Consider the following 26,526-nt stretch of genomic DNA (forward strand, 5'->3'; position numbering starts at 1 on the left):
TTGGTAGTTGGTTCTGCCCGGACCGCTTATTAGAGGTGAACCATCCGGCTCCTCTGGAAGGCACCCCTAATAAGGACATGTTCACTAAATATGGACTAGTCGCCGTAGCTTATAGCAAGCTATGGCATAAGTATACCAAGAAGGACCCCGAGAGTCAGTGGCCACTGATGGGATCCTTCGACGACCATAAGATAGAAACGCTAGAAATAGCTCTGCGTAGCAATAAGACGACGCCTACTATGCTTGACAGTATCGGCATGTGGCGCAAAGAAGCAACACAACGGAAAAAGAGGGAAGAAGTAAAAGCAGAGAAGGAATTACGAAAGGCAGCTCACCTTGCCGCTAGAAAGTTAGAAGAAGAAATTAAGGAGAGAAGGGAAACTAAACTAAGACAGGAGCCCGAAACATCAGGCCAGTACCCTGTTAGGACCCCCTCTATGCTCTACCGTGAGTTGTCCTCTAAGCAACGAACGAATGATGAATTACTAGTAGGTCCCCCGATCATTTACATGCCCCCTCCATACGCACCCTCCCAATCGGTAGTGCAACACCCACAACCCCCAAACACGAGCGAAAGCAGTACAGGGGCCTCGGTTTTCACGGCCTCCGCGCCGGCCGAGCCTCTTGTACTGAACACAGCGTCGGCAATAACGTTGGATGACCCTGAGATAAGAAAGAAAGATTCCACCAGAATGAATCGACTAACAAAGGATGAACGAGCAGGAATCGACAAGATAGTAGGGACACTGGTGGAACGAAAGGAAAGTGAGGAGTATATAACAGACGTGTATAACTCGTATGCCGACAACCGCAGACGACACTTTGTCGTACGACTTTGTTATCACGTCCTGAATACATATGAGGATAGGTACCACGATAAATGTCCCGAAGGCTTAGCGGCCCTATATAGGAAGGTAGACATTGGGGAAGAAGGAGAAGGCGATGTGACGAACCTCTTCACTCGTACACTCGAGGTCTATCGACACCTTAAAGAACACAGACAGACAACCAAAGCAGAAACTCCCATAGCGACTAAGCCCCAGGCAGGAAGGGCTGATACCATGATGCCCATCAAAGAGGCCGCCCCCTACTAGGTCCCCCCACGAGGTCAGGGAACACATGACGACATCAACCACCAAGATGCGAAGGGAAGGGTTGTATATAATTGGGTCTACCAGCCATGGGACCGACAAGACATTTTGACCTTTAGAAAAACTCTACCCGACTTAAGAAAGAACCCGACTGCCTTCTACACCGAACTAGGTACAGCCTTAGGCTCAACAATAATGACTTTAGCAGATATCGACTTGTTCTTCGGGTTATGTCTGCCGGCTGATGTGTGGAAGCATATCCGGAAAGTTGACCACGCTGAGCCGTTCGAATATACCTGGGTACAACTCGATACCATAGATAAACAGCGAGAACCGGGACAGAAACCCCCGAAAGCCATATTGGAGCTCCCAGACAAGATTGTACAGAAGTTGAAGACTCTAATCCCAGAAAGAAAGGTAGATTGGTCGATAGTGACGGCTTGTCGCCAGAAACCCCAGGAGGAGGTGTCTGAATACTTCTCTCGGTTCGAGACTGTGTTTTCCTGATTATAGTGGCCAGGACATGACCACCGCAACCGGGCATCACCTCTTTGTCCAGAATTATGTGAAGGGTCTGTTACAAGAAGTCTCCCAGAAGCTACAGACCAGCGAGAGTAGTTGGGCAGCCTCCAAACCCGCAGCGATCCTCCAGATGGCCCAATACTACGAAAACCAAAAGAACGAGAACGATAGGGCATCAGAGAGGAAGAAAAAGGAACTGAAGGAGAGGGTAATGATAGCACAGTTGCAAGGGGTGACCATAGGAAGGGAACCCTCAAAAGGGAATTACCAACCAATCGCCCCTAGAAAGCTACCCCCTAGAGACCATACACCTGCACCCTACAACGGACGGAGAGACTTAGATGGGAACCAATGTGCGTTCTGTAGAGGGTTCGGACACTGGAAATCCCAGTGCCCGGTCCTTCTGGAATTGAACAAAAATAGGGACCCCAGAGACACAACACATGACCCCAGAAATAGAGGACAGGGACGAGGATACACGAACGATGCCATCAACGACAGGTCAGGCAGACCAAATACCTTTGATAGCCCCCGACAAAACCAGTGTCAGCAGTCCGACTATGAAAGCACCCATGACTTCGCATAGGACCGCCAGGGGCAAGGGAGGGATCCAGTCGAACTCCGTGTTGACCAGCAAGGTCCTTACGTCACTGCTAAGGTCTTGGGCACAAAGTCTCCATTCCTGGTAGATACTGGGGCGACACGTAGTGCGTTATCTAAACGACTGATTCCTAGGGCACCCTTGTCTGGCTCACACGTAACCTCAATAGGCTTCGATGGAACGCCCTCCACTAACCCCTTATCAGCACCGATCTCCTTTGATTTAGAAGATAACGCCACTGACACAACCTTTCTGCTCTCCTCCAACACCCCTGATGCTATTATGGGACTTGACTTGCTAAAACATTTCCGAGCTACCATCAGATGCTCCCCAGACGGAGTTCGAGTCATCCTGCACGATAACCCAGATCTGTTCAGACCTTGTCACACGCGACGTATGCTCTCTATAACTGATGCTGACCTGTCCCTACTCGACACGTTACCCTAACATCTATGGGCTAAAACCGACTCAGATGTAGGGCGCATGGTGATCGACCCAGTACACATAACCGTCCGACCGGACGCAGTGCTCCCAAAGCTTCCACAGTATCGGATATCGCCCGAAGGCGAGAAGGCATTGGTGGAAATCATCCAGTCCCTAGTCGATGCAGGAGTGGTAGAAGAAGTAGTCAGTAATGTTTGCAACAGCCCTATCCTACCCATTGTAAAAAAGCAAGGCGAGGGAGATGAGAAAGCGTACCGCTTTATTGTTGACTTACGAGAAGTTAACAAAGTAGTCATACCTCAGTACCCCGTGGTCTCAGACATCACCACCATCCTCACCCTGATTCCATCCACTGCCACCACCTTCACCGTTATTGATCTCAAGAACGCATTCTTTTCCATCATCATCCACCCAGACAGCCGCTACCTGTTCGGCTTCACTTTAAAAGCCCGTTCGTACAGATTCTGTAGGGCACCCCAAGGCTACACTGAGAGTCCCAGCATTTATAGCCAAGCCCTCAAGAGACAACTAGATGCAGTCCAACTACCCGATGGAGTGGTGCTAATACAGTACGTCAATGACATTCTTTTGGCGGCCGACACCACTCCACTTGCCGTCACAGCCACCATTCACCTCCTCCACTTCCTCGCGGAAAACGGTCACAAGGTCTCCAGGAAGAAGTTGCAATTCTGCCAACCCCAAGTGACATATCTAGGCCACCTACTATCCAAAGACGGGAGGAAACTTACCCCTGACCAAATTCAGACTATCCTAGAAACCCCTGTTCCCAAAACTCAGAAGCAAGTGCGGTCTCTAGTAGGCCTCACCTCCTTCTGTCGACAGTGGTTGCCAAACTTCAGTCTTATTGTAAAACCCCTGCTTTCCCTGTTGGCTAAAGATGCCCCCTTCCCTCTCCCCTGGACACCCGAATGCCAATCCTCCTTCAAAGAACTACGAGATGCCCTCTGCTCGGCCCCAGTCCTAGGAACCCCAGACTACATTAAACCTTTCTCCCTCTACACCCACGAACGGGAGGGATGTGCGTTGTCTGTCCTAACCCAGTCCATAGGCCCTAAACAACGCCCTTGTGCCTACTTCTCTGCCACTCTTGACCCTGTAGCCAGAGCTTTGCCCGCCTGCCTTCGAGCAGTAGCCGCCGCTGCTGTCTCTATCCGGCAAAGTGAGGGGATCGTGCTCTCGAACCCCCTCACTGTATTGGTACCCCATGCGGTTGACACCCTCCTGAACCAGACCAAGACTCAACACCTGACTAGCGCACGACTGACTGGTTACAAACTGACCCTGCTTGCACCCCACATCACATTGAAACGATGCACCACTCTGAATCCAGCTCCTCTACTACCTCTCCCTGACACTGACCCCAATGCGTCCCCTATACATGACTGCGTGACCCTCACCAACGAACAGACCAAGAGTAGGGTTGACCTCCGAGATACTGCCTTCCCGGACCCTGACGGAGAACTATGGGTGGATGGCTCATGCATCAAGCTCCCCGATGGCACCACCTCAGCTGCCTATGCAGTCACCACAGCCCGAACAGTTGTTGAGACAGCCCGCATCACACAGCGATCCGCACAGGCGGCGGAACTAATCGCTCTCACACGAGCATGCATCCTGGCAGCAGGGACAACCGCAAACATTTACACAGACAGTCAGTACGCCTTCGGGGTAGTTCACCACTTTGGGCTCTTATGGAAAGAGAGGGGATTCTTGACTTCCCATGGCACGCCCATCCTACATGGGGATCTAGTCTCCGCACTGACCGAAGCAGTCCTCCTCCCCACACGGTTAGCTGTGATCAAATGCCAGGCACACAAGAAGGTGACAGACATTATAGGACAGGGAAATGCACTAGCTGACATTACTGCCCGAACCACAGCCGAGAATAGGTCCACGACCCGTATGTACGTGACCAGGTCACAAACTGAGAAATGGAAGGATGCTAGGGAAACGATTAGGGACATCCAATTAGCCAGCTCACCACACGAATTAACTGAATGGGCCCGGGTGGGATTGAAGGACGATGACGGTTGCTGGCGAACTAAAGACTCGAACAAATGGTTGCTACCCGACTCATACTTGATCCCCATGATGACCATGGCACACTCCCCCGCACACATAGGGTCTGCTCCCATGATCGAACTCCTCTCCAAAGTCTGGCACAACGACAAAATCTCAGACTCAGCCAAACGTCTGGTCCAACAATGCCTGGTATGCCTCCAACACAACCCTGGGAAAGGAACTGCTGTACCCCGGGGAGGGTTTGGGGTTCCCAATCACCCCTTTGAAGTCCTGCAAATGGACTACGTCCAGTTAGAAAGGTGCCAAGGTTTGAAGTAGGTACTTGTCGTTGTGTGTGCCTTCAGCAAGTGGGTGGAAGCCTACCCAACCCACGACAACACCGCTATGACTACCGCAAAAGTACTACTGAAAGAATTCTTCCCCCGATACGGCCTTTGTCGAATTTTGTGGAGCGATAATGGCCCCCACTTTGTAGCCGAGGTTATCCAACTCATCTTAAAGGGGCTGGGTGTAAAACAGAAATTCCATGCGGTCTTCCATCCCCAATCTGCAGGCTTGGTTGAGCGACATAATGCCACATTGAAGCTTAAGATAGCAAAAATAGTTGCCACCACAGGACTGAAATGGCCAGACGCTTTCCAGCTAGCATTGCTATCAATGCGTTCCACCCCCACCAAACACCAATTAACCCCCTACGAGGTCGTCTTCGGGCGGCCCATGAACCTTTGGACTGCACCAAAGCCAACATCCATCCACGACGTCCCGGACGTCCTCATGTCTGACTATTTGTATAACCTAACTAAAACATTGTCTGTTATCCATCAGCAGGTGCTGCAAGCCATTCCCGATGTTTCCAGGGGCCCCGGACACGACATCCAACCCAGTGACTTTGTCTTAGTGCGTAACTTCCAGCGCACCAAGAGTCTGGAGCCCCGGTGGACGGGCCCCCTGCAAGTCCTGATCACCACCCGAACAGCTCTTCGAGTGGAGGGAAAACGCAATTGGCTGCATGCACACCACTGCAAGAAGGTATCACCGACCCTGACGACCACGGACAACATCACCACCCAAGAAGAACTTCTGGACAAAGACTGACCATCCCTGAGCCGCTGCCCAGATACAGAGACACTTGAGTTAGTGAAATATCCCGATCCCACCGTGCCATCCAAGGAAGGGTATAACTTACGGCGAAAGGAGGGAACTTCGGCTAAGCAGACCACAAAATAAGTGGAAATCTCAGAGCGGTAGCCTACTCACCTCAAAGGCCACCAGGAGAGAAACTAAACAAAGTCTGTGGTTCTGCCCGCTACCGAGTCCCTTGAAGGTGATGGAAGCGCCCGACATGAAGATGATGGAAGCAACCGGACGCCCGAAGATCCACTACAAAAACCCAAAGACTGACAGAACGCACAGCTCAAAGACTATTGCACTTCATTACCCTTCTCTTTTGCCTTCTCCTCATTGTCACCTTCTGGATCATGGAGGAGAGCACACCCGCTCATAAGACATTGCTGACCACCGTTCAACCTACCACCATGAAAGAACACCATCTGATCTCACTTTCACCCCAACTCCGAGAAAGGCGTAAGGAGTTCTGGAATAACTCTTTTGTGCAGTTGCTCCACCAACACAATCTTGCCGCCAACGCCACTAATTGCTGGATCTGTGGATTGCTACCACATGCCACTGGACACTATCCCTTTCATCCCGTCACCTTTTTCTGTCCATGGTTCTTGCCTCGCCTGGCTAATCCTCCTGCAGGAAAGCTACAAGAACAATGCCACTTCCGGCAAAACTGTGTCACACTTCTACCATGGGTTCTGGCTGAACAAAACTGGAAAAACTTCTGCCCCCTTCTGCCCTCTGAGATCAAACACTTCCTTTCACATGGACATCCCTGCCAAAGAACGAGTTGAAATGCAAGTGTTCAACAACCCAGCCAGACCCACCTTCTCTTACCTCCGGAAACGAACGGCCGCCACCCTAACAGTGGCCCTATCCGTCATCAACATCACTGGATTTGTGTGCCTCGAAGGCCTGGGGGCGCAGCTGGTGGGCCACAGCTCCTGCCTCATCACCCGAACATTGGACTCAATTGATCCACCCTCCTTTGTTGCCTCCCCGAATATGTACTTCGTCTGCGGTACTAAGGCCTACACCTGGCTTCCGAAAGGTTGGGGAGGCACCTGCTACATCGCTTTTGTCCTTCCTCCGACATATGTGGCACCAGCAAACCATCACCGACAGAAACGTGCCAAAGACCTTGTACAAGCCGACTCCACCGGAGCACAGTTCCTGGATGCAGTAAAGGGACTTGTTCCACTCTGGGGTCTAATGGCAAACAGCCGTGCCATCCGCCACTTAACTCAGGCAGTCGAGACGGCGATGAACATTACGGCTGGCATCCTCGCCAACAACACTGCCGAGCTTCAGGCCGTCCGCCTGGTGGCTCTTCAGAACCGCCTCGTTCTAGATGTGGTTCTGGCTGATCGTGGAGGAGCATGCCGCATCATTGGGTCCAGCTGTTGTACCTACGTACCAGATAACTCACCCTCAGTCTACAAAGCAATTGAACACCTCCACAGACTTTCCGCAGAGGTTCATCAGGAGCAAGAGGGATGGTCGCTTGGGAATTGGTTTTGGGACACTATTAAAAGTTGGGGATGGAGGCTATTTTCATTTATCCTAATACCGATTGTGATACTATGTGGATGTTGCTTGGGGATTCAGTGTCTGCCACCTTTATGTTCGCTTTTTATGAACTGCATCTGCCCTAAGACTTTGAACTTTGAAGCAGAGCAAATGAAAGCTTTGTATGAGGTGGAAGTTCGTAGTATTATGGGGATAGATCCGAACTAAACAAGCTGGCGAGATATGTTAAAAGGGAGGACTGTGGAAATTTAGCTTGCGAACTGAACATTATCTGCGCCATCTTGTCTCTCCCCAGCGCGACTCGCAGGAAAGCGCACGGCAGCCATTTTAGGCACCCTGGTCTCTCCCTGCTCATTGCCGATCGCCAGCACGTCCCCCTGGCGCTGCAAACATTCCCCCGCGCGCCGGCCACCCCCGCTCTCTCATACACGGGCCATAAACCCTCTCCTTCTGCGCGACCCTGCCATGGAACCACATCCCACGCCTGACCGACATCCCATACATGGTCATGCATCTCTTTGATAACCCCCTTCCTCTGCGCCCCATTGTCCGAACCGATCCCAGGCCATCACCTAGCCCTGCAGATGCAGTTTATTGCACCTACTGTAAGGGAAACACCCCACATCAAAGGGATTACAGTAGATCAAGGCCCCCCCACCCCATGAGACCCGACCGGTCGCACACACCCCCGGGAAGTGGCGGAATGTCCAGCTGTGTGATAGCCATCTCCTACTGTGGGTGGGGTGGGGACTTCCACTGTAGATATGTGTGGGAACGAGCTCGAAGTGGGGATTCTGAGGATGTTCTTTCTTACATCAAAGTGATCTCAAGAATGTGCCATGTATGATAACCCTGCAATAAAGTCATAAACGTGTGTATAAGAGACCAGGTCTCAGAGATGCAGTTAGAGCACCTCGTGACGATACCTTGCTGTCTGATCTGATGTGTTCTGCTCCGACGGAATAAAACTTTGTTTCCTGCCTTCCAGTCTCCGGCGCCTGCCTCTTTCATTGGTAAATTATCGAATGGTATAAGAGGCGATTACCGCCGGGCAATACTTGAAAGGTTATCGACTGAAACTGCCGCTACCGTTTAACCCCTTCGGTGCTCATGACGGAATGGTTCCGTCATGACCCACGGTTGAGCTGTGCTCATGACGGAACCATTCCGTCATGACCACGCCCGCGCAAGATTCCGCCAGCACAGCGGCGGAATCTGCGCAGCATCGAAGGGGTTAACAGGAGGAGGGCGAGTTTTTAAGAATTTTATGTCAATACCATTAATAAACAACTTGCATTAAAGGTAACTTCCTTAATCAAGTGATCTTCATTAGTATCCATATACATTAGGATAGCCGGGTCTGGTGACTTAGTGGACTAATGCGTCCACTGTAGGGGTCTGTGTTCGATCTCATGGTCACAGGTTCAAATCCTGGCGGTTCCACTCAGCCTTTCATTCTTCTGAGGTCAATAAAATGAGTACTATTGAGTTGGGTAACAAACATCTGTTATTCAGCACCAACATACCTTTCTGGGTGAATGTGTGTGTTACAAATACAAGTTATGTTATAGAAGGAAGCTTATCCCTTCCTAGAATATAGAACAGTAGCAATCTAACTATACGGAGTGACACCTACAACACTTAACTGTAAAGGAAAAATAGGACTACTGGCAAGCTAACATGAAGGAGGAAATGGAGCTCACACTAACCATGCTGTCATTAGAAAGGCACATTAGGCTCTAGTGACACTTTAATCCCATAGGGATGTTCACATAAGAAGGCTAAGAGACCTTGAGTTCTATAATTAACATTTATGTTGAAGAAAAACACCCTTCGATCTTTACACCTGCCATCACTGTGTAAAATTTTTTTTTTTTTTTTAAATGAAAAATAATGTTGGTACCCAGTTGGCCTTTGTGGGGAGGAGGGGGGGGGGGGTCCCATATAAGGGAGTCGCTATAGACTTGAATACCCACTCATTTACATTCTTTGCAAAAACTGATGAGGTTATTCTACAACACAGCACTAACCACATAGGTTATTAATGTGAACCACATGGCTCAAGACAAAAACAAAGGAGTAGCCTATGAAAGAGAGGTAACGACAACTGAAAAACAGTGAGACTTAATTCGCTTGGGATATCCTGTGGTTAAAGGTAATTCCAAAGCAGCTGCAAACCATAGAGAGTATGAAAAATGACTCCCCACCAATGTCAGACTTGTAAAAAGAAACCCTAGTGACATGAAGTTAGTATAAGCATACTCTGGGATTTCTGGCATTCTATTTTCCATAGGAGTGGAAAAATGACTAAAGACATTTCTGCTGTAAAAAGCACACATTTAGCTTAAAGCTAAAGACATTTCTGATTACCACTGCTGTAAAGAGTACACAAGGATAAGAGAAACAACAGTGGTGTGAGTAAGACAGAGCCCTGAATATTATCTGTAACTACAAGTCTTAGCCATTAGTACCTTTCATAGATTGAAGCATTCAACGTACGTCAATCCTCAATAGTCAATGTTAACACAACAGTATACCAATAGAGAAAATACATTGAATACAGCCATAGGCTCGAAGGAAATGAAACCTTGTTTAATTTAAGTTCAGACATCGAACTTTCTGTCAAAGCACTTTAACAATTAAGAGTTTACACCTTCATGGCAGGTACAGTGGGTCTTTAGGTAGGGTTGGATGAAACTTTACTGCAGAGCACCAGAATGGCACTTTAGAATAGACAAGTTCTAACTTGTGCTTTCTCACATTTCAAGATGGATGCAGAGTGAGACTTCGCTAAAACCAACTACAGGAGTCAGGATTCAAGGCATGTAGAAGGTGTCCTGCTCTATCACTGAGGGTCTTCGTGCTAAATATCCCACAAATGGGGGCGTGGCCAAGATGGGTGCGAGATAAGACATGTCTTCCTATCCCTCCGGCGCCGCCCGACATTTGCCTTGATTATCGCCCTCAATAGTGCCCATCTGTGCTTACCAGCTGGTGGATTGTTGCCTGCTGCCATCCTGGTGTAAGCGGCGGGCTCCTTTCTTGCTGCCACTGTGTTTATCCCCGCGAGCCGGCCTGCCCGGCCCCCGCCTTGCTGCAGCCCGACAGCCCTGGGGTGGACTTGGCGGCCATGAGATTTCGGCAGACTGCGTTGTCGACGATTGTTGGGGTGGGGCGGGGGCTGTCGGCTCCTGGGGCCCCCCCATTCCCCCTGCTTGCATAGGAGGCTGGTACCGGCTGGGACTGGGGCCGGGTGCTAGAGGCGTCAGCAGGAGTGTGGCGCGCGGCCTCTTGCACATATGGATTCTCTCTGCCACTTAGGGCTCATGACCTGCCCCGATCCTGTGAGGCTTGTGGTCGGCCCGTGATTCGGCGGGCCAAGGCGTACGAAGGGCCATGCGCTCTTTTCTGCTCGCAGGTGGCTGGGACCCCACTGGTGAGACTTTGGGGATCGGGTCTGGCTATAACCACGTTGTGGTGCACTCTTCGGGGGTGCTTCCTCTTTGGACTGCTCTGGCTTGATCCCCAGGCGCTGCGGTGCTGGGGTGACTGCTCCTTTGCCGGTTCGGTCCCCTTAGCTGCGGGCTGCCTCACTCCTCCGTAACTCGCTTCCTGGCGGCCTGCCTGGTGAGGGGGCCCTGTTGGGGGTTGGTGCGGCTCTTTCCCCTTGCTTGAGTGTGGGCTACCCTGCGGCAGTTCGCCGCCGCTATTCTGTACCATGTCGTCCAATAAAGGAAAAAGGGACAAGGCCCTGAAAGGCCCATTTCAGGCCGCCCCTGGTCCGCCCACTTCACGGCCCGACGCCAGGTCCCCTGCAGTGGATGATGAGGATGATCCAGCGACCAAAGCTTTTATGGTTGAGCTGTTCTCCTCCATGAAAAAGGACATTCAAGAGTTGCGCTCCCAGCTCTCCTCGGATCTTAGGGATGTCAGGTGGGATGTCGACACCATAGGGGAGCGGGTTGCGACTTTGGAGGAGCATGACCCGGGTAGAGAGGACGACTTGCACCAACTTCAACAGGAGATGATCTGACTCAAAGAACAGAACCTGGATCTACAGGCGCACACGGAGGATTTGGAGAACTGCTCCAGACGTAATAATATCCGCATTCGGGCGGTTCTGTGGAAGGAAGAGGGGCGATGATCTCCGTGCCTACATTAGTGCCCTGTTTCAGCAGATCCTGGGTGATGAGGAGGGTCGGGCGGTCTAGTTGGATCGAGTTCACCGGGTGGGTCTCCCGCGCGGTGCTAAGGCTCCCCCTCCGGATATCCTTGTCTTTGTCCACGATTTGCAAATTAAGGAACGAATCCTCCGCAAAGCCAGAGACCTACATCCGGTGCAGTTCCGAGGTCATCAGCCTGCTCTCTTTCAGGACTTGGCGGCTTCAACGCTGGCTAAACGCAGAGCGTTTAAGCCTGTTACCAGTCATCTCAGAGAACAGGGTATACCTTACTCCTGGGGGCATCTATTCCGCCTCATCTTTAAGCTCAACGGCAAGCTCCTGCAACTTCGCTCCCTTGAGGATGCCTGTTCCGCGCTGGGCTTGGACCGACCTTCTACTCCTCCGGAGCCTGCTCATGCTCTTCTTCGGCGGCACAGGCGCTCCTCCGATTGGCAGTGGGTTGGGAGTCCATCATCTAGCTCTAAGCCGGATGCATCTGTCAGTCAGCTGGAGAGAGAGGCGGTCCTTTCGTCGGTGTCGCAGGTGACCGACAACACTGATGTCCCCTGATTCACGTACCTTGGCATCCTTTTGGGCTCAGTTGCTGGCGCTGGAGGGGAGGAGTTGTCCGACGGCACACACTTTCTCTGATACCTGACATGCCAGGGACTTGTTAGGTGCCCTATGGTTCGGATTACGGATGAGCCGAGGCCCCTTGAAAATTTGCTCAATGAGACGAACTGTTGTCATTTCCTTCGAGTACCAGTTTTTGCCTTTTTGCTTCAGGGCTTCTTCCTCTTGGAGGGCGGGTGTTTTTTCTTTAGGAGACGACCTTCAATCCTGTTTCCTTGGGTGCTCACTGTTCTGTATTTTTCTTGCCTTCTTTTGGAATGACTTGCTCAGGGATTTTCTGTGTCATTGACAGGGGTTGTTGTAGGGTGTTTTTTTTTTTTGGGGCTCCGCATAAGTTCATGGGCGTGATCGGCTGATAGTCCAAATGGTGAGGCTGATTTCCATTCGGGTTGATCCTGGGTGTTTGGGGTCGGTATATAGACGCTCTCTTCTTTTCTGTATCGATGAGTAGGGACCTGACTATTGTTAGCTTGAACGTGCGAGGGCTGAATAATCCGGTCAAGCGGTTAGCGATACTGTCCCTTTTAGAGAATGCTGGGGGGATATCTGTTTACTTCAAGAAACCCACCTTCTGCCTAAAGATACCAAGCGCATGCGGGATAGGCGCTTCCCACAGCAGTTTTGGTCCTCGGACCAGTCCAAACACAATAGGTTGGCGATCCTTTTTAACGCACAGTCACAATGCAAGCTGGTCTCTACGATGGAGATAAAGGGGCGGTTCCTGGCAGTCAGGGTGCAATTGGGGGGGGGGGGATACATGCAGTTTACGGTTGGTTCTTTATATGCCCCAAATGAATGGCAGGAGTCCTTCTTGCGCTCAGCCCTATCTGAGGCTCTTGCTTCCCCGGATTCAGCACTTCTGATTGGGGGGACTATCTGGTAATGAATCTGGAGGTCGATAGGTTGGGGCTGCGGTCTAACCAAGCGGGGGCATTGTCAAGTGCTGGGAAACAGTGGCTTTCTGACTGCGGGTTAGGTGATGTGTGGCGAATCCAGCATCCGAAAGACCGCGACTATACCTACTTCTCAGCAGCACACAAAACATACGCGCGTCTTGATCACTTTCTGGCCTCTACATCTCTTCTCCCTCATTTGCGCGCTGCAACTATTACTCCTCGATCCCTCTCAGATCATGCCCTCCTCTCGGTCCAATTACCGGCACGCTGTGTGCGTTCTACCCCTCCGGGCTGGCGCATTTGTGATTTCCTGCTTCATTCCGATGACGTCTTCAAAGGATTCGAACCGTTATTAAGCACTATATCTCTGAGAATGCACAAGACGGCACACCCCTTGCGTTGGTCTGGGAAGCCCTAAAACCCGTAGTTCGTGGGGAATTCATTGCGGTTGCTGCGCCTTTTACGCGACTCCGCAAACAGAAACGCCGGGAGCTAGAGGCGGCGGTTGAGGAATTGGAAGCGGTTCACAAGCGCACTGGGGCGCCGAGGGTGTGGAGGCAGTTGGAAACTCGGCGCCGTATGCTGAAGCATTTGGATAGGGCTGAACACGCTCTCCCTACGGCTGAGGCATAAATTCTACCTCAGTGGAGATAAGAATGGGAGGATGCTGGCGCATCGATTACGAGCTCAGGCACAGATGTCTGCCATCCCTGTCATCCGGGGTTCGAATGCGGTGGAGCATACCACGGATGCACTGATTGCTGACACATTCCGTCAATTTTACCAGCACCTTTACTCAACAGAAGACGCCCCTTTGCCTGATCCAAAAGACTATCTGTCCTCCAGTCATATCACCCCCTTACTTAAGTCATCTGCCGATGATCTAGACTCTCCTATCCGTCTCGAGGAGGTTATTTCAGCGATTGCGCGGCTCAAAGTGGCTAAATCGCCGGGCCCGGATGGCTTTTCAGCCTTATTCTATAAGCAGTTCTGTTTGGAGCTCGCTCCTCTTCTAACAAAGCTTAATTCTTTCCTCGATACCGGGGAAGGGACGCCTTCCATGTCTGAGGCGGCCATCTCTGTACTTCTCAAACCTGGGAAGGATCCCAAGGTGTGTGGATCGTACACGCCGATCTCGCTCCTTAATATCGACGCAAAATTGTTCGCGGGTGTGTTAGCTTCCCGTCTTAACCCCCTCATGGATGCCATCATAGACCCGGACCAAGCAGGCTTTATACCCTCAAGACAAGGAGGGGATAATACCAAGAGGTTATTGCACCTCATCGATTTTGTCCATAGATTGCATACGGCCTTTCTGCTGTCAATCGACGAGGAAAAGGCCTTTGTTCGGGTGGACTGGGATTATTTATTTGTGGTGCTCCGTACATTTGGCTTTGGGGACAATTTCATTCGATGGGTCGCTGCCTATACACCTCCCCCAGAGCGGCGGTGCGGGTTAATGGCTGCAAACCCGCCATGTTCCCTATTGCTCTGGGCACGCGACAAGGCTGCCCCTTATCCCCCCTCTTGTTTGCACTCTATATGGAGCCTTTTGCTCAGCACATTTGTTCCAACCCTGATGTGGTGGGTTTGAAGTTCGGAGCGGACACCCATAAAATCAGTATGTATACTGATGACGTCACCCTCTCTCTTACGCAACCGCGGACCACTCTGCGTTACTGGATGACAGAGCTCTCTACCTTTGGAAGGTTGGCGGGGTTTAAGGTCAACTTCTCAAAGTCACAAATTCTTAATATCTATATCCCGGAGGCAGAGGTTCAGGACCTCCAGCAAGACTTTCACTTTCAGTGGGTATCCACGGATATTACCTATCTCGGCATTCGGTTGACCCCTTCCATTGCTAAAACAGCCGCTCTTAACTACTCTTTGTTGCTGGAACAGACGACCAAGGCCCTGGTGGCCTGGTCTCGTCTCAAGTTGGCATGGTTTGGCAGGCTGGCGGCAGTGAAAATGACGGTTCTGCCGCGCATCCTCTATATCTTCCAAATGCTCCCTTTGAGCCCGCCACCGGGTGCCCTTCGCAAACTCCAGGGGCTGCTTAATAGATTCCTGTGGGACAATAAGAAACCACGCCTTGCGCTTGCGCATGTGACCTCCCCGAAAGCGTAGGGAGGGCTTGGCTTCCCGATCGTGCGCGCCTACTACCAGGCAACATGTCTTCGCTTCATCACGGATTGGAACAGACCTCTTTCCAGCAAGCACTGGAATTTTATGGATCAGACTGTGGCTGGCCGGAACATATGGCGGGAGCTGTGGCTTCCACGTTGGCACAGAGCATGGGGGCTCTACTCCTCTCCGATTACTTCCGACTCTTAAAGTTTGGGATCGCTTTGCAGGCCCGAAGGGGTGGACAACGTTTCCCTCTCCCTTGTCCCCCATAGTTGATAACCCCGACTTTCCGCCAGGTTGCACATCCCAGATCTTCCAACGATGGAGGGAGGAGGGTTGTAAGCGGGTAGGTGTCCTGTTTGATCACGGGGCTGTGATACCCTTTCCTCGTGTGCAAGGATCATGAGCTGCTGGAGGCCGATGCCTTTCACTACGCGCACGTTGTACACTAGGTTACGCGGCCGGAGAAGTTCGCGCTAATGTCCCGTCCCCTGACTTCCTTCGAAAAATGGCTGGGGTGTAAAACGGACGATCGTAAACTCATCTCTGAACTCAATGCCCTAATCAACTCACAAGCGCAGAGGCGCCGCACTAAAGTGCAGGTTCGATGGGAAACTGACCTGGGGAGGCCCTTGTCGCACAAGGAGTGGGACCACATGTTTTGTAGGGCACATCATACTGCTTCCAACACAGCAGGGGCCGAATCTGCCTATAAGGTGGTTACTCACTGTTATTATACACCAGTGCGCATTAAGAGGTGGGACAATTCCAAGTCAGATCTCTGCTGGCGGGGGTGTGGTTCTGTTGGCACTCTGGTGCATTTGCTTTTGGCGCTGCCCCAAACTAGTGCGCTATTGGAATGCAATAATTGATGACATCGATGCAGCATTCCAGATCATTTTGCCGCGTACGCCCGAGCACATCTTGCTAGGTCTTCCCCATCTTAAGTTTTTCCCGCTAAAGTCGCTAAGAAGTAAACAAATAGTGATGGCATTGCTGGCAGCGCGACAGGTGGTCTTAGCGCACTGGGGATCGCTGACGATTCCAGATCCTCGAGACTGGATCCAGAAGCTTTGGCAACTCTTAGCGATGGAGCGGTTGTCCCCAAGTGTGGAGGGGAAAGGCACGGACTTTCCAAAGCTATGGGCTCCCTTTTTGCAGATCCTCACTAAAGATATGAGGGAAGTTACATACCCGAAATATTTGCAAATCTTGCGCCTCGCACCTCTAGAGCCTCCAGGCGCATTGGGAAGTGACTAACTGGTTCTGCGACCCCTATGTGGAGACATGAATGACGGACTTGTCTGATCTGAACTGATGCGGAGAGCGGGTGAGGGGAGGTTATGGGTGGTGGGTTTGTTTCTTTGTTCCTGTCTTTTTGTTGGATAAAAGTGGTGCTCCCATTTGCGCCTACCTGGCTCACTTTCACTGCGAGGTCGGCCTCGGGGATGTACCTATACCTATACACTGTGTCTTTCTCTAAAAATAAACATGATTCATTCTTAAATATCCCACAAATGGCCAAGTCTTTTGACCTGACTTGTGGAGACAGATACTATCTGTGTGTGGCCTTTCCGAGAAGATCTTGCTTTAGCTACACACATGAACACCGCTTGAACAGCAATCTGGAGCGATAGGGCATCCCGTGCTCATTTTCCCAGTCATAAAAGGAGCAGAATTTACTTACCTTCAGAAGCTGGGAATTAGAAAAAAAACATCTGAAGGAGAGATTAATACAAAATAGGTAGGTTCTGAAGAAAATGAGCAACACTCAAATGATTACCTGCTGCCTGTAGACCTGCAGGAGAAAATCAGGCAGCTGGTGCCTTTGAGGACATTTTGAGCTTGGAGCCTCACCACCTTACTGGCCAGAGTTTGGGTCAAACAATTGCATGCATTAGCTAGAAGTAGTCTACCGCTGTTTCCAACATTATTTGCGGTATTGGTATACTGTTGTGTTACGATTGAATACTGAGAGTTAACAGCCTAACATGGGGGAATGTGCCAATCATGTCCATCTATGAACGATCCAATCCTGGAGCTTTTTAATAGGTAAGCCAAGCCAGAATCTGCTGTGATCCATATCAGAAATGGACAGTAACATCGCAGGCAAGAGATTATCCAAGCAGAGAATAGACTTCTTTACCTACACTCACTAGGTGACAATGGACTAAGTCACCCACATCCAGTGCTTAATTTGTAGACAAGTGCTGGGCCCAATGATTTTCTCAGAAGCCTGCCTGCTACCAGCACTGAGAATGTTGGGGTTAACAAATACCAAAGATATCTTGTTTTGATTCCATGCCTTTCAGACACCATCATACACTCCCTGCACCTCATTTTTGCAGTTTCTTTTTCATCCCAGTCTCTACGTCACTGTGTATTATTATACATTTCTCTTCCTCCTACTTTGCCCATTTTCAGCTTTCTTTCACTGACTCAAAGTCTGATAATGAAAACTTAGTCCCGGTCCCCAAAAATGAGTGCTGTGGGCCTTACAGACAACCATCAGCTCAAATTACTGTGCTCATCTCTCAGACGCCATTAGCGTGGTTAGGCACAGTGAATTTTTACTGCAAGGGGTGGAATAAAATCCCTTTTGAGAAACATTATGCATAGCAGCTGTTGGACACTTAAGCGGAATCACACTTAATCTATATTTACTTGGCCTCACCCCAAAGGGAACTTACACTCAAAATATCCAATAGACTGGAGGAAAATGAAATGATCACAACCCAAATACGATCATGCGCCAAAGGTGTAAATAGCCCTTAGAAACAAATGTTGCTCAGAGTCTATGAACATGTAGGAGAGGGAGGCCTAAGACGGGGTAAGCCTCTGAAAAGAGAGCACCTGGTATTACACAGACTTTACGTACAGTGAGAGAGAAGCATGTGAGGGACTACGGTGAGACATGGAGCAGTGCCTTAGTTTTGTAACTAATGAGATTCTGGCTCAGCGCTGAAAATGACCAGGCTGAGTTGCTTACCTGGAATCCATACTGACAGATCACACACTCTCCATAGGGGATGTTATTCTCCGTCAGAATCTCCTTCGCTTTCTGAAGAAAGAAAGGAGAAAGTGGGCAGGAAGATTACCAGCAGTGCTGCAATCTGAGTGCAATCTATGTAGGAGACATCTGCCTACAAGCGCTTTCACCCCAGCACATTTAAAGTAACACTTCCCAGGGGGCTCTCTCATCAACTTTCACCACTCTGACTCGATCACAATCAGTTCTGTAAGTGTGGTAGTTGTGGTTCAAACTGTCCTAGCACTGAGATGTACATTCTTACTAGCAAAAACAGCATTCTCCTGTCGTAAAAGCATCACCCACTCAATAGCACTCAGGCGTGCACTTTGCAGAGTAGAAGGGTTCTTGTAAATTGAAAGAACAAAATATTAAGCTTTGTCATTACGCAGAATTAAAATCAAATGAAAAAAACATTTTATGTCTGTATACATTCGATTACTTCTTTCACACCAGCACATATTATGTCTGTATACATTCTACTAACTCTTTTTGCCATCAGGAACGGGCAAATAACGATTTCAACCCACAGGTTCCCGGAACCACTCGGGGAGTGTTACACAAGCGCCAACATGGGAAAGTCAGAGGTAAAACACTGCAGTAGGTCTTCACTTCCAGTCCACGACTCAGGTTTTATAAAGAAAGCTCATGTTTCAATAGAAAGCTGGTCCCCATCTCCACGAACTTCCAATAAGGGTCCTGTGGTAAGCATTGGGTCAATTGCATATCACTGTCTTGTTGCTCAGGTGGATTCCCTGGGGTCTTTTTGGCATTTCTCACGAGAATTAACAGTTCTTCAGTAGTCTTTAGAACAGACATCACTTCCAAATTTTATGTCAGGAAGCACGAAGGATTGAAGTTCCCTATCCTGTCAGGAAGTGCAGTTACTCTTGAACTGGACTATAAAAGCAAATTCAGTCTAACAGTAGAAGTAGAGGTAAGTGCTTAGCAAGCAGGTCAAGGGGAGAATGTCACGAGAGAGAACTACATAACCAGCACCTGAACAAGATGTTTTGCATGTGGGAAGGCCAGATCTGGATCTCTTTGTCAACAGGATATGCCAGTTATACTCTAGCAAGCATAGACAACTGGTGTCAATGGGCAGGTCTTCTTGACGATCTAGTATGGGGCATTTTATACCATTTCCCTCATTTACAATTCATTCTGAGAATCATCAAAGTCGAATCCAAATGGGGGGGACGGGGGGGGACCGTGGGCCATCTAACCCTAAAAAGGGCTGTAAACAGCTTGAGCGCGCCTGGAGACGCTCTTATGATGTGGCTGCTAAAAGTAAATACTGAGCAGCATTAAGCAGTACCACAAACTTATCCGGAGAGCCCGAGCGGATTACGTGGTCGATAAAATCTCGGTTAGTTCAAACCCCGCCAGGACTATCTTTTCTCTGCTTAAGGGCACGAAGAGCGCGGGTTCTTCTGGGGTTTCCCCGATTGCCTCGCACCATCAGTGTAATGAGCTGGCTAGGCACTTCGTGAACAAAGTAGAGAAGATTTATCTGGGGCTGCCTACCGTGGACTCGTCCGCGGAGGGGTGGGTTCGGGGGTTGTCAGTCTCTCGGGGGGAATACTCATCTTTTCCTCTCCTTTCCCCCATGGAATTTCAGTCCCCGTGTTCGAAAATCAAATCGGGCTCGCCGGCTGACCCCTTGACACCTGCCCTTTTCCGCCAGTTTCATGAGCTTCTCTCTCCTGTGAACATTGATCTGGTCAACCTCTCATTGTCTTTAGCATCCGTACCCGGGGCGTGGAAACACGCCACGGTCACTCCACTGCTAAAGAAACCTTCATCTGATCCTGCCGATCTGGGCAATTATCGCCCCATCTCCCAGCTGCCTTTTCTGGCGAAGCTGGTGGAATCTCATGTAAATTGCACTCTTTCTGAATTTATCGAGCAGAATCCGGGGGAGTCTGGATGTCTGTGACTCTGCGGCCTTAGTCCTTCAGGACTTAAGTGCCGCGTTTGATACCGTCTCTCACGTGATACTTTTACAGCACCTCCAGGAGATCGGTACTAGGGGTATGGCCGTGGATTGGCTCCAGTCCTTTTTGGAAGGGAGGTCGTTTCAGGTCTCCGTGCCACCTTTTGACTCGCAGGAGTTTGCTCTGAAACAGGGGCTGCTGCGGGGCTCAATTTTGAGCCCCTTATTGTTCAACATCTATGTTCGTCCCCTGGCTTCGGTAGCTATGGGTAGGGGATTGTCACTGGTGTCGTATGCCAACGACACCCAATTGGTGATGGCCTTTTCTCAGAAATGTAGCACCAACCTGGACAAGTTTAAAGAGGACCTTTTGGTGGTTGCGGGCTGGATGGCAGCAAACTGCCTGCAGTTGAACGCCAGTAAATCGGAGGTCCTTTTGTTCGGGAAGGATCGGGAGATGTGATCCGAGCAGTGTTGGCCGGATCGTCTTAAAACTGCCCCCATGCCTAAGGAGGCTGTGAAGAACCTGGGTGTGTGGTTTGACAGTGGCCTGACATTCGACATTCAGTCGAAGGCTGTGGCAGGGGTTTGTTTTGGGCTGTTGCGAGGTTTTAAACCTTTATTGGGTTTCTTTCCTCCCAAGGTGCGTCAGACCATTGTCCAGGCAATTATTCTCTCTAGGCTGGACTACGGTATCTCCCTCTATCTGGGTGCCAATAAGTCCAGCATTAAGCGTCTACAGAGAAGTCAGAATGCAGTGGCTCGTATCTTGGTGGCACTGCCGAAATCGTGCTCGGTTGCTCATGTGCTTCCCAAACTTCACTGGCTGCCTGTGGAAAAGCGCATTCAGTTCAAGTCGCTCTGTGTGGCGCATAGGATTTTGATCCTACAGGCACCTCTAGGGCTGGCTAATTTGCTGGAGTTCTATGTACCGCAGCGTTCCCTTCGATCTGCTGACCAAGCATTATCTGCATTCCTCGAGTTCTGAAAGCTAGAGCGAGTGGCCGCTCTTTCCGTAATCTCGCTGCGAAACTCTGGAATTCGCTCCCTGTTTCCATTAGAGTGATCCAGAACCACCTTGCTTTTCGCAGAGCCATAAAAACCTGGCTCTTCCCTGTCTAATTTTAAGTCTCCTCCTAGGCCCACGGCCTCGGTCTTTGGTGGCGCTGGGACGCGCCATTGCTGGGGCAGCTATGCGCAATACAAATTCTGAAATAAAATAATAAAATAAAGAAGCATTCATGCATTAATACTCTCATTGGTCTGGCTTGGCCATGAGAGCACCGACTCGTGCTTTAGATCCTCTTCAGGGCAAACAAGTCACATTCTGCATTTTGGCCCTACATCTTTGAATTTGATAGCCCTCTCCAGAGCACATCCAATGTTACTGCAAACAGACCTTACCCTACTTGTTGCACATGTCCTGGATGAACCTGATATTTGTTCCGGTCCACTTCTCAGCACTATCCAGTACCTAGACAATGCATCTCTTATCTCACCAAACTATCAAAGAGCTCATCTTGAGTCTTGTTTACAGGCTTTCTGCTGGATCCTCTCCACCCAGCAAACTGACAACTTAGCAGTGTACTGCCGCAAGAGATGACGAGCTCTTGCAAACCAATTCGCAGAGCAAATTTTTAAATATTTGGCCTCAATAGTCACCTTACTAGTGGCACTAAGGTTAGCTCGAAGAGCAACAGAATTTCAGGCCTTTCCAAATAAACTGGCCCTCCATCATTAAAAAAAAAAAAAAAAACACTACCACTCTAACGAAATCTTCTACCTTGTCGATGAGTTCCATGCACTCACTAGACAAATGGGAAAACGAAGTCTTACAGGGCAAAAACAAAAGACGGCAGACTAATGGACAAGTTGCTGGTCGCTTTTGGTCAGTCATGTTGAGGCTATCCCAAATTGAAGAATGAAATCACCAGATGGACTGCGGCAGCGATCATTTTCTGCCACTTTAAGGCCAACAGTCTTCTAGAAAGAAAGATGGCACAATAGGTGGTAGGAGTAGCAGGGACATTCTGCTTGTTATTCAGATTCAAGCATGTGAACGTCTGAAAGATCCAGTGCTGGAGAAGAAATAAGTTGCTTGCCTGTATTTATAATTCTTCAATGTCGGTACCTTTGATAAATTCACACATGCAGCCCTCCCTCCTCCCTTTCGAATAGGTTCATTGAGTAGCATATTGTTACACACTAATACAAGGAAGTCGGAGCTGAAATCGCCTATGGGGATGAAGTTCTGAGTATATTCCTGAAATTACTGGAGATTAGGGAGGTTTCAATTATGAAAAAGTGCTATTAAATAAACCCCTTTGTACAAATTCTAAGGCACATTTAAAATGGTCATTGCAATTTATAAGGGTCCATGGGACTCCAAGGATGAGGACGTGGAATAATCCAAACATGTGAATCATGACAAATATCAATACTGGAGAAATGTAATTAAAAGGTCAGTATATCATACCATACTCTGTGCACATGTATTTGCTGAATACCACAACTTAAAGCTGTGTTGCCAACACAATACACATGCTCATTTCGAACCGAGCAGTGATGCAAACATCACTTATGTGCCAACACCCCCAAAGATACACACTTACCACCAGTAGCTCATACAGTATGGGTCCCCCCAGACCGGAGTCAGCCACATGCCTGAGATTCTTGGAGATACTGCAAGTAAACGAAGAAAATAATTAAACATTTATATGGAACTGGGTAACCGGTGAGAGAGTGGGAACTGTGATGCAGATGGCAAAAGAAAACAGGTAGGGGAAAAGACAGGCAACAAGCAAGGACTAGGATTGGCAAAAAAGAAAAAGTAGGGCTTGGGGCACTGAACAGCAGGTGGATTGGAAATAAGGGCATAGGTAAACAAGTACTGACTGGAGGCACAAAGAAGGAAAATGAGACTAGAAGACCAGGGATAAATGGTGGGTACTAAGACCGGGAATTGGGGGTGTTCACACAGCAGGATGGAAGTGTGGACTCACGGGGTGAAAAGACTGATTAGGCAAAATAGACAGCAATCATCCCAACACATGTTCATCTGCGCAATAGAAGGCACGCTATGGAAAACAGTGGATGATAAACAGTGGACGATAAAGTGTGCGGCCACGAGGGTACGCCTAGGAGCATGAACTAATGAGGCTGCAACATTCTCAGAATGCGGAGCCCACCAGAATGACTGTTTATTGACTTCAGAGAATGCATCCAAGACCAGTCATAACAGATTTTAGTGCACTGAATACAGGTTGCTGTAGAAGCACTAAAGGAACAATGATGGGGAGTGGAAGTGGGGCATTAGAGAACATCTGGGAAATCGAAGAAGGGGCATAGTAGAGTGTCCGAAACTAGGGACAAAGGAGAAAAGTTGGAGATTAGAACTTGGAGCATATTAGATCATTTAGGGACAGGAAATAGGGGAAGAGGTTGGGTGCCAGGTCACGGCATTGAGGAACAAATGGGGAATCAGAATAGTGCAGATGAGAAATGGAAACAGGTGGGGGTCATGACTAGAGAACAAAGGAAAATTGGCACTTGCTAGACTAACGAGAAAGGAGAACCTGGATTTGCAAATGGGAGCCTTGGAAAACAGATGAGAAGGACTGGGATATTTCAGAGAGCTCAGAACATCTCCTCAAGGTTTTATCAGAGACTGTCACTCACATATACTTAAATCTTCCATTTCTCATTAATATTGGACTGAACAGCAGGAGTACAGCACTTTAAAAGCTTATAAAGATAAGCAGCATGTTGTCACAGTGGGAAGTTCTTCCTTCATTCAGTCCTCTCCTTGCAACCCTACCAGATCCTGTAACCCCATCACTCCATCATGGGATCTTCTCTGATGTTCATAAACATAAAATACCCCAACATCTGTGTGGGATCCCAGAACAGTTTATCAAAGAGAAATGTTTCATTCAAAACAAAATATGATAGAGATGCCCATCTGAAGACACATTTTCTATAGGCTTTCTTCAAACTAACTAGCTCTTAAAGGTGATTTATGCCTTAACATAGAGGCCATCAGCAACAAAGAATGTATCAGTGGTAACAAGTTGCTGGCATGGCTCTTGACTTGAAGAGTCTGTATCTGTTAGAGCCTTACCTCTGAAGTACCATGGAGAGAATCTCTGTGATGTGAAACAAAGGCAGGGCTTCTGAATACCCTTCTGCTGGGTTTGGACCCCGAGTCGGATGTAACAGTCCTTCATGTCAGCGAGCATTTGCACCTCTGTGGCAGCCCCAGCTTACCCAGAAGAAATGCAGCCTCTCAGTCCTTTTGTCTCCTTAAAGGAATACCCGGACAAAGGTCACACTCCTCAAAAGGCTGACAGCCCCGAAGAAAAATAACACAAAGTGTACCTTCATCACTGCAGACATTTTCCCAGCAAGAAAGGTACAATTACCACGAGAGTACTATTCAGAATGAAAGAGCAGGTGAAACTAAAACTAAGCATATTAATTTTATAAAAACTGGTCCCGAAAGTGAAGGAGGCCAAGAAAAAGCTAACAAATATTTTCTGAAGACAAGTGAGGACAAAAGCCTCAGCAAGTTTTAATGGGTACTTAATATGAGTGAAAAAATGAACCAGTTTTGACTGCACTGTATTCTTTGGATCTTGAGGGACCTGACTTATTAAAGCAACTTTGTCTGATTATCCTGTAAGAAGGCTGATGCTATCCAACAAAATTTCCTATTCTTTTTCCTTTTGATGAAGGATTAGAAATGTCTCTTAAAACTGAATTTTAATTCTTAATTGTTAAAACATGCATGAAACGCAGCCTATAGATCTGGATGGCTATATATTATTTTTAGACAAAAAAAGTGTTCTGGGAAACCAAAGGAAGATATATTTTGTGCTTACAATCATACCTATGATGGAGAATGAGGACTACATGAAATATTTATTTTTCATTGTCTGATCTGTTGAGGAGTTTACTTTTTCTCTGGATTTGTTTTACTTATTAAGATAGGTTTAGGATAGCTTGAAAGCCAAATGTTTATACACTATGGAGTCCTTTCTTTTTCTAAACACTATTCCTTTTCTTTAGCACGCTTGAACATTTTCCACAAAGCAAATTCTTACGCTTCCTGTGTCTCCCTTGGCCTAAGGAGCCTAAAATGGCACTTTATTTGTGCTAGCAGCACATTTTAGGCCAATTCACTTCTGAATACTTTAAGCTTCTTAGCAAAACTGGTCAATCCTTATTTCAATTTACTCCCCCCCTCGTACATCAAATCTCCAAAATCCTACAAAAGCTCACAGTTAATTTCAGAGAGGATTTTAGGATTATTTCTTCGAGAAATATTAGGATGGTAGTGAGGATGCTGCTAAGCCATATCCTCAGGTGTAACTCTCAGGCCCTAGCGAAATTTATCTATAGGGGTAGTAACTGCTTCAGTGGACTTCTTTATTCAGCCACACTGATTTTATTAGACCTCAGTGCGGCTTTCAACACTGCGTCCCATTCCATTCTGTGGGAAAGGCTAATGTTACTAGGTCTGCAGGGTACAGTGCTAGCCTGGGTGTCTTCCTTCCTTGACTACTGTTCATTTCAGGTCTTCTCAGGCATTGCAAGATCAGAACCGCACACCCTTACCTGTGGCGTTCCCGAGGGCTCAGCTTTAAGTCCGATGCTTTTAAATATATATATATGTACGCCCTCTTGCGGAGGTGGTTGAAAGCTGCAGTCTAATGCTGTTCTCGTATGCAGACACACAGATCATCTTTGCTTTGTAGTCTGCACAGGGAAATTGCACTGGCACCCTGAACTTATGCTTGAGCAGGATCTCCACATGGATGGGTGCAAACTCACTCAAGCTAGAGGGCAAGAAAACGGAGATCATGGTTCTGAGGAAAAATTCCCAATTATGGTGGCATCAGCACTGGCCAGAGACTCTGGGTAGCCTTCAGGATCGGTCATCTAGGGTGAAAAAAACTCAGCTTCTGGCTGGATGAGAGGCGAACCATGAAGCCACAGGTAGCCAAGGTGGCTTCTACCTGATTTGCTGTATTGAGGTGTGTTAAAAAAAAAAAAAAAAAAAAAAAGAAGGATTGGCGGACGTTCTCATACCTTGGCCGGAAGCTATAGAACAACCTTCTGGAATCGCTGCGCAGCTGCTCCTCCCTCATGGAGTTTCACAAGGGATTGAAGACGGCTGTTTTAACTAGCGGGCCAATTTCACTTTACCAGAGTCAAGCGTCTGGAAACCCCTGGAGTAGCAGAGTGCTTTATAAGACGCAATGATAATAATATTAACACTTACTACACACTTTCCCTTTTGGGACGAGCAGAGGGAGCAAAGATAAAATTACCTCGCCCCACACCTGTCAAACACAATATAGCAGGCACTCTTTGCTATACACGACA

At 48.7% G+C, this 26,526-nt stretch overlaps 1 protein-coding gene across 6 annotated transcripts in view; it reads right to left on the minus strand.

The window, feature by feature from the left end:
- The window catches only part of RNF25 (ring finger protein 25), a 158,436-nt gene that overhangs the window by 55,154 nt on the left and 76,756 nt on the right, over positions 1-26,526 (minus strand). For all 6 annotated transcript variants that reach the window (XM_085618416.1, XM_085618417.1, XM_085618420.1 and 3 more), the window contains 2 exons: positions 22,752-22,821; positions 18,165-18,236 (listed from right to left, as the gene is read on the minus strand). In XM_085618416.1, the coding sequence (XP_085474542.1) occupies positions 18,165-18,236; positions 22,752-22,821 (142 nt within the window). The remainder of the gene's footprint in view (positions 1-18,164; positions 18,237-22,751; positions 22,822-26,526) is intronic.

The sequence above is a fragment of the Triturus cristatus genome, chromosome 7 (genome assembly GCF_964204655.1).
Source record: "Triturus cristatus chromosome 7, aTriCri1.1, whole genome shotgun sequence".
Taxonomy (NCBI): domain Eukaryota; kingdom Metazoa; phylum Chordata; class Amphibia; order Caudata; family Salamandridae; genus Triturus; species Triturus cristatus.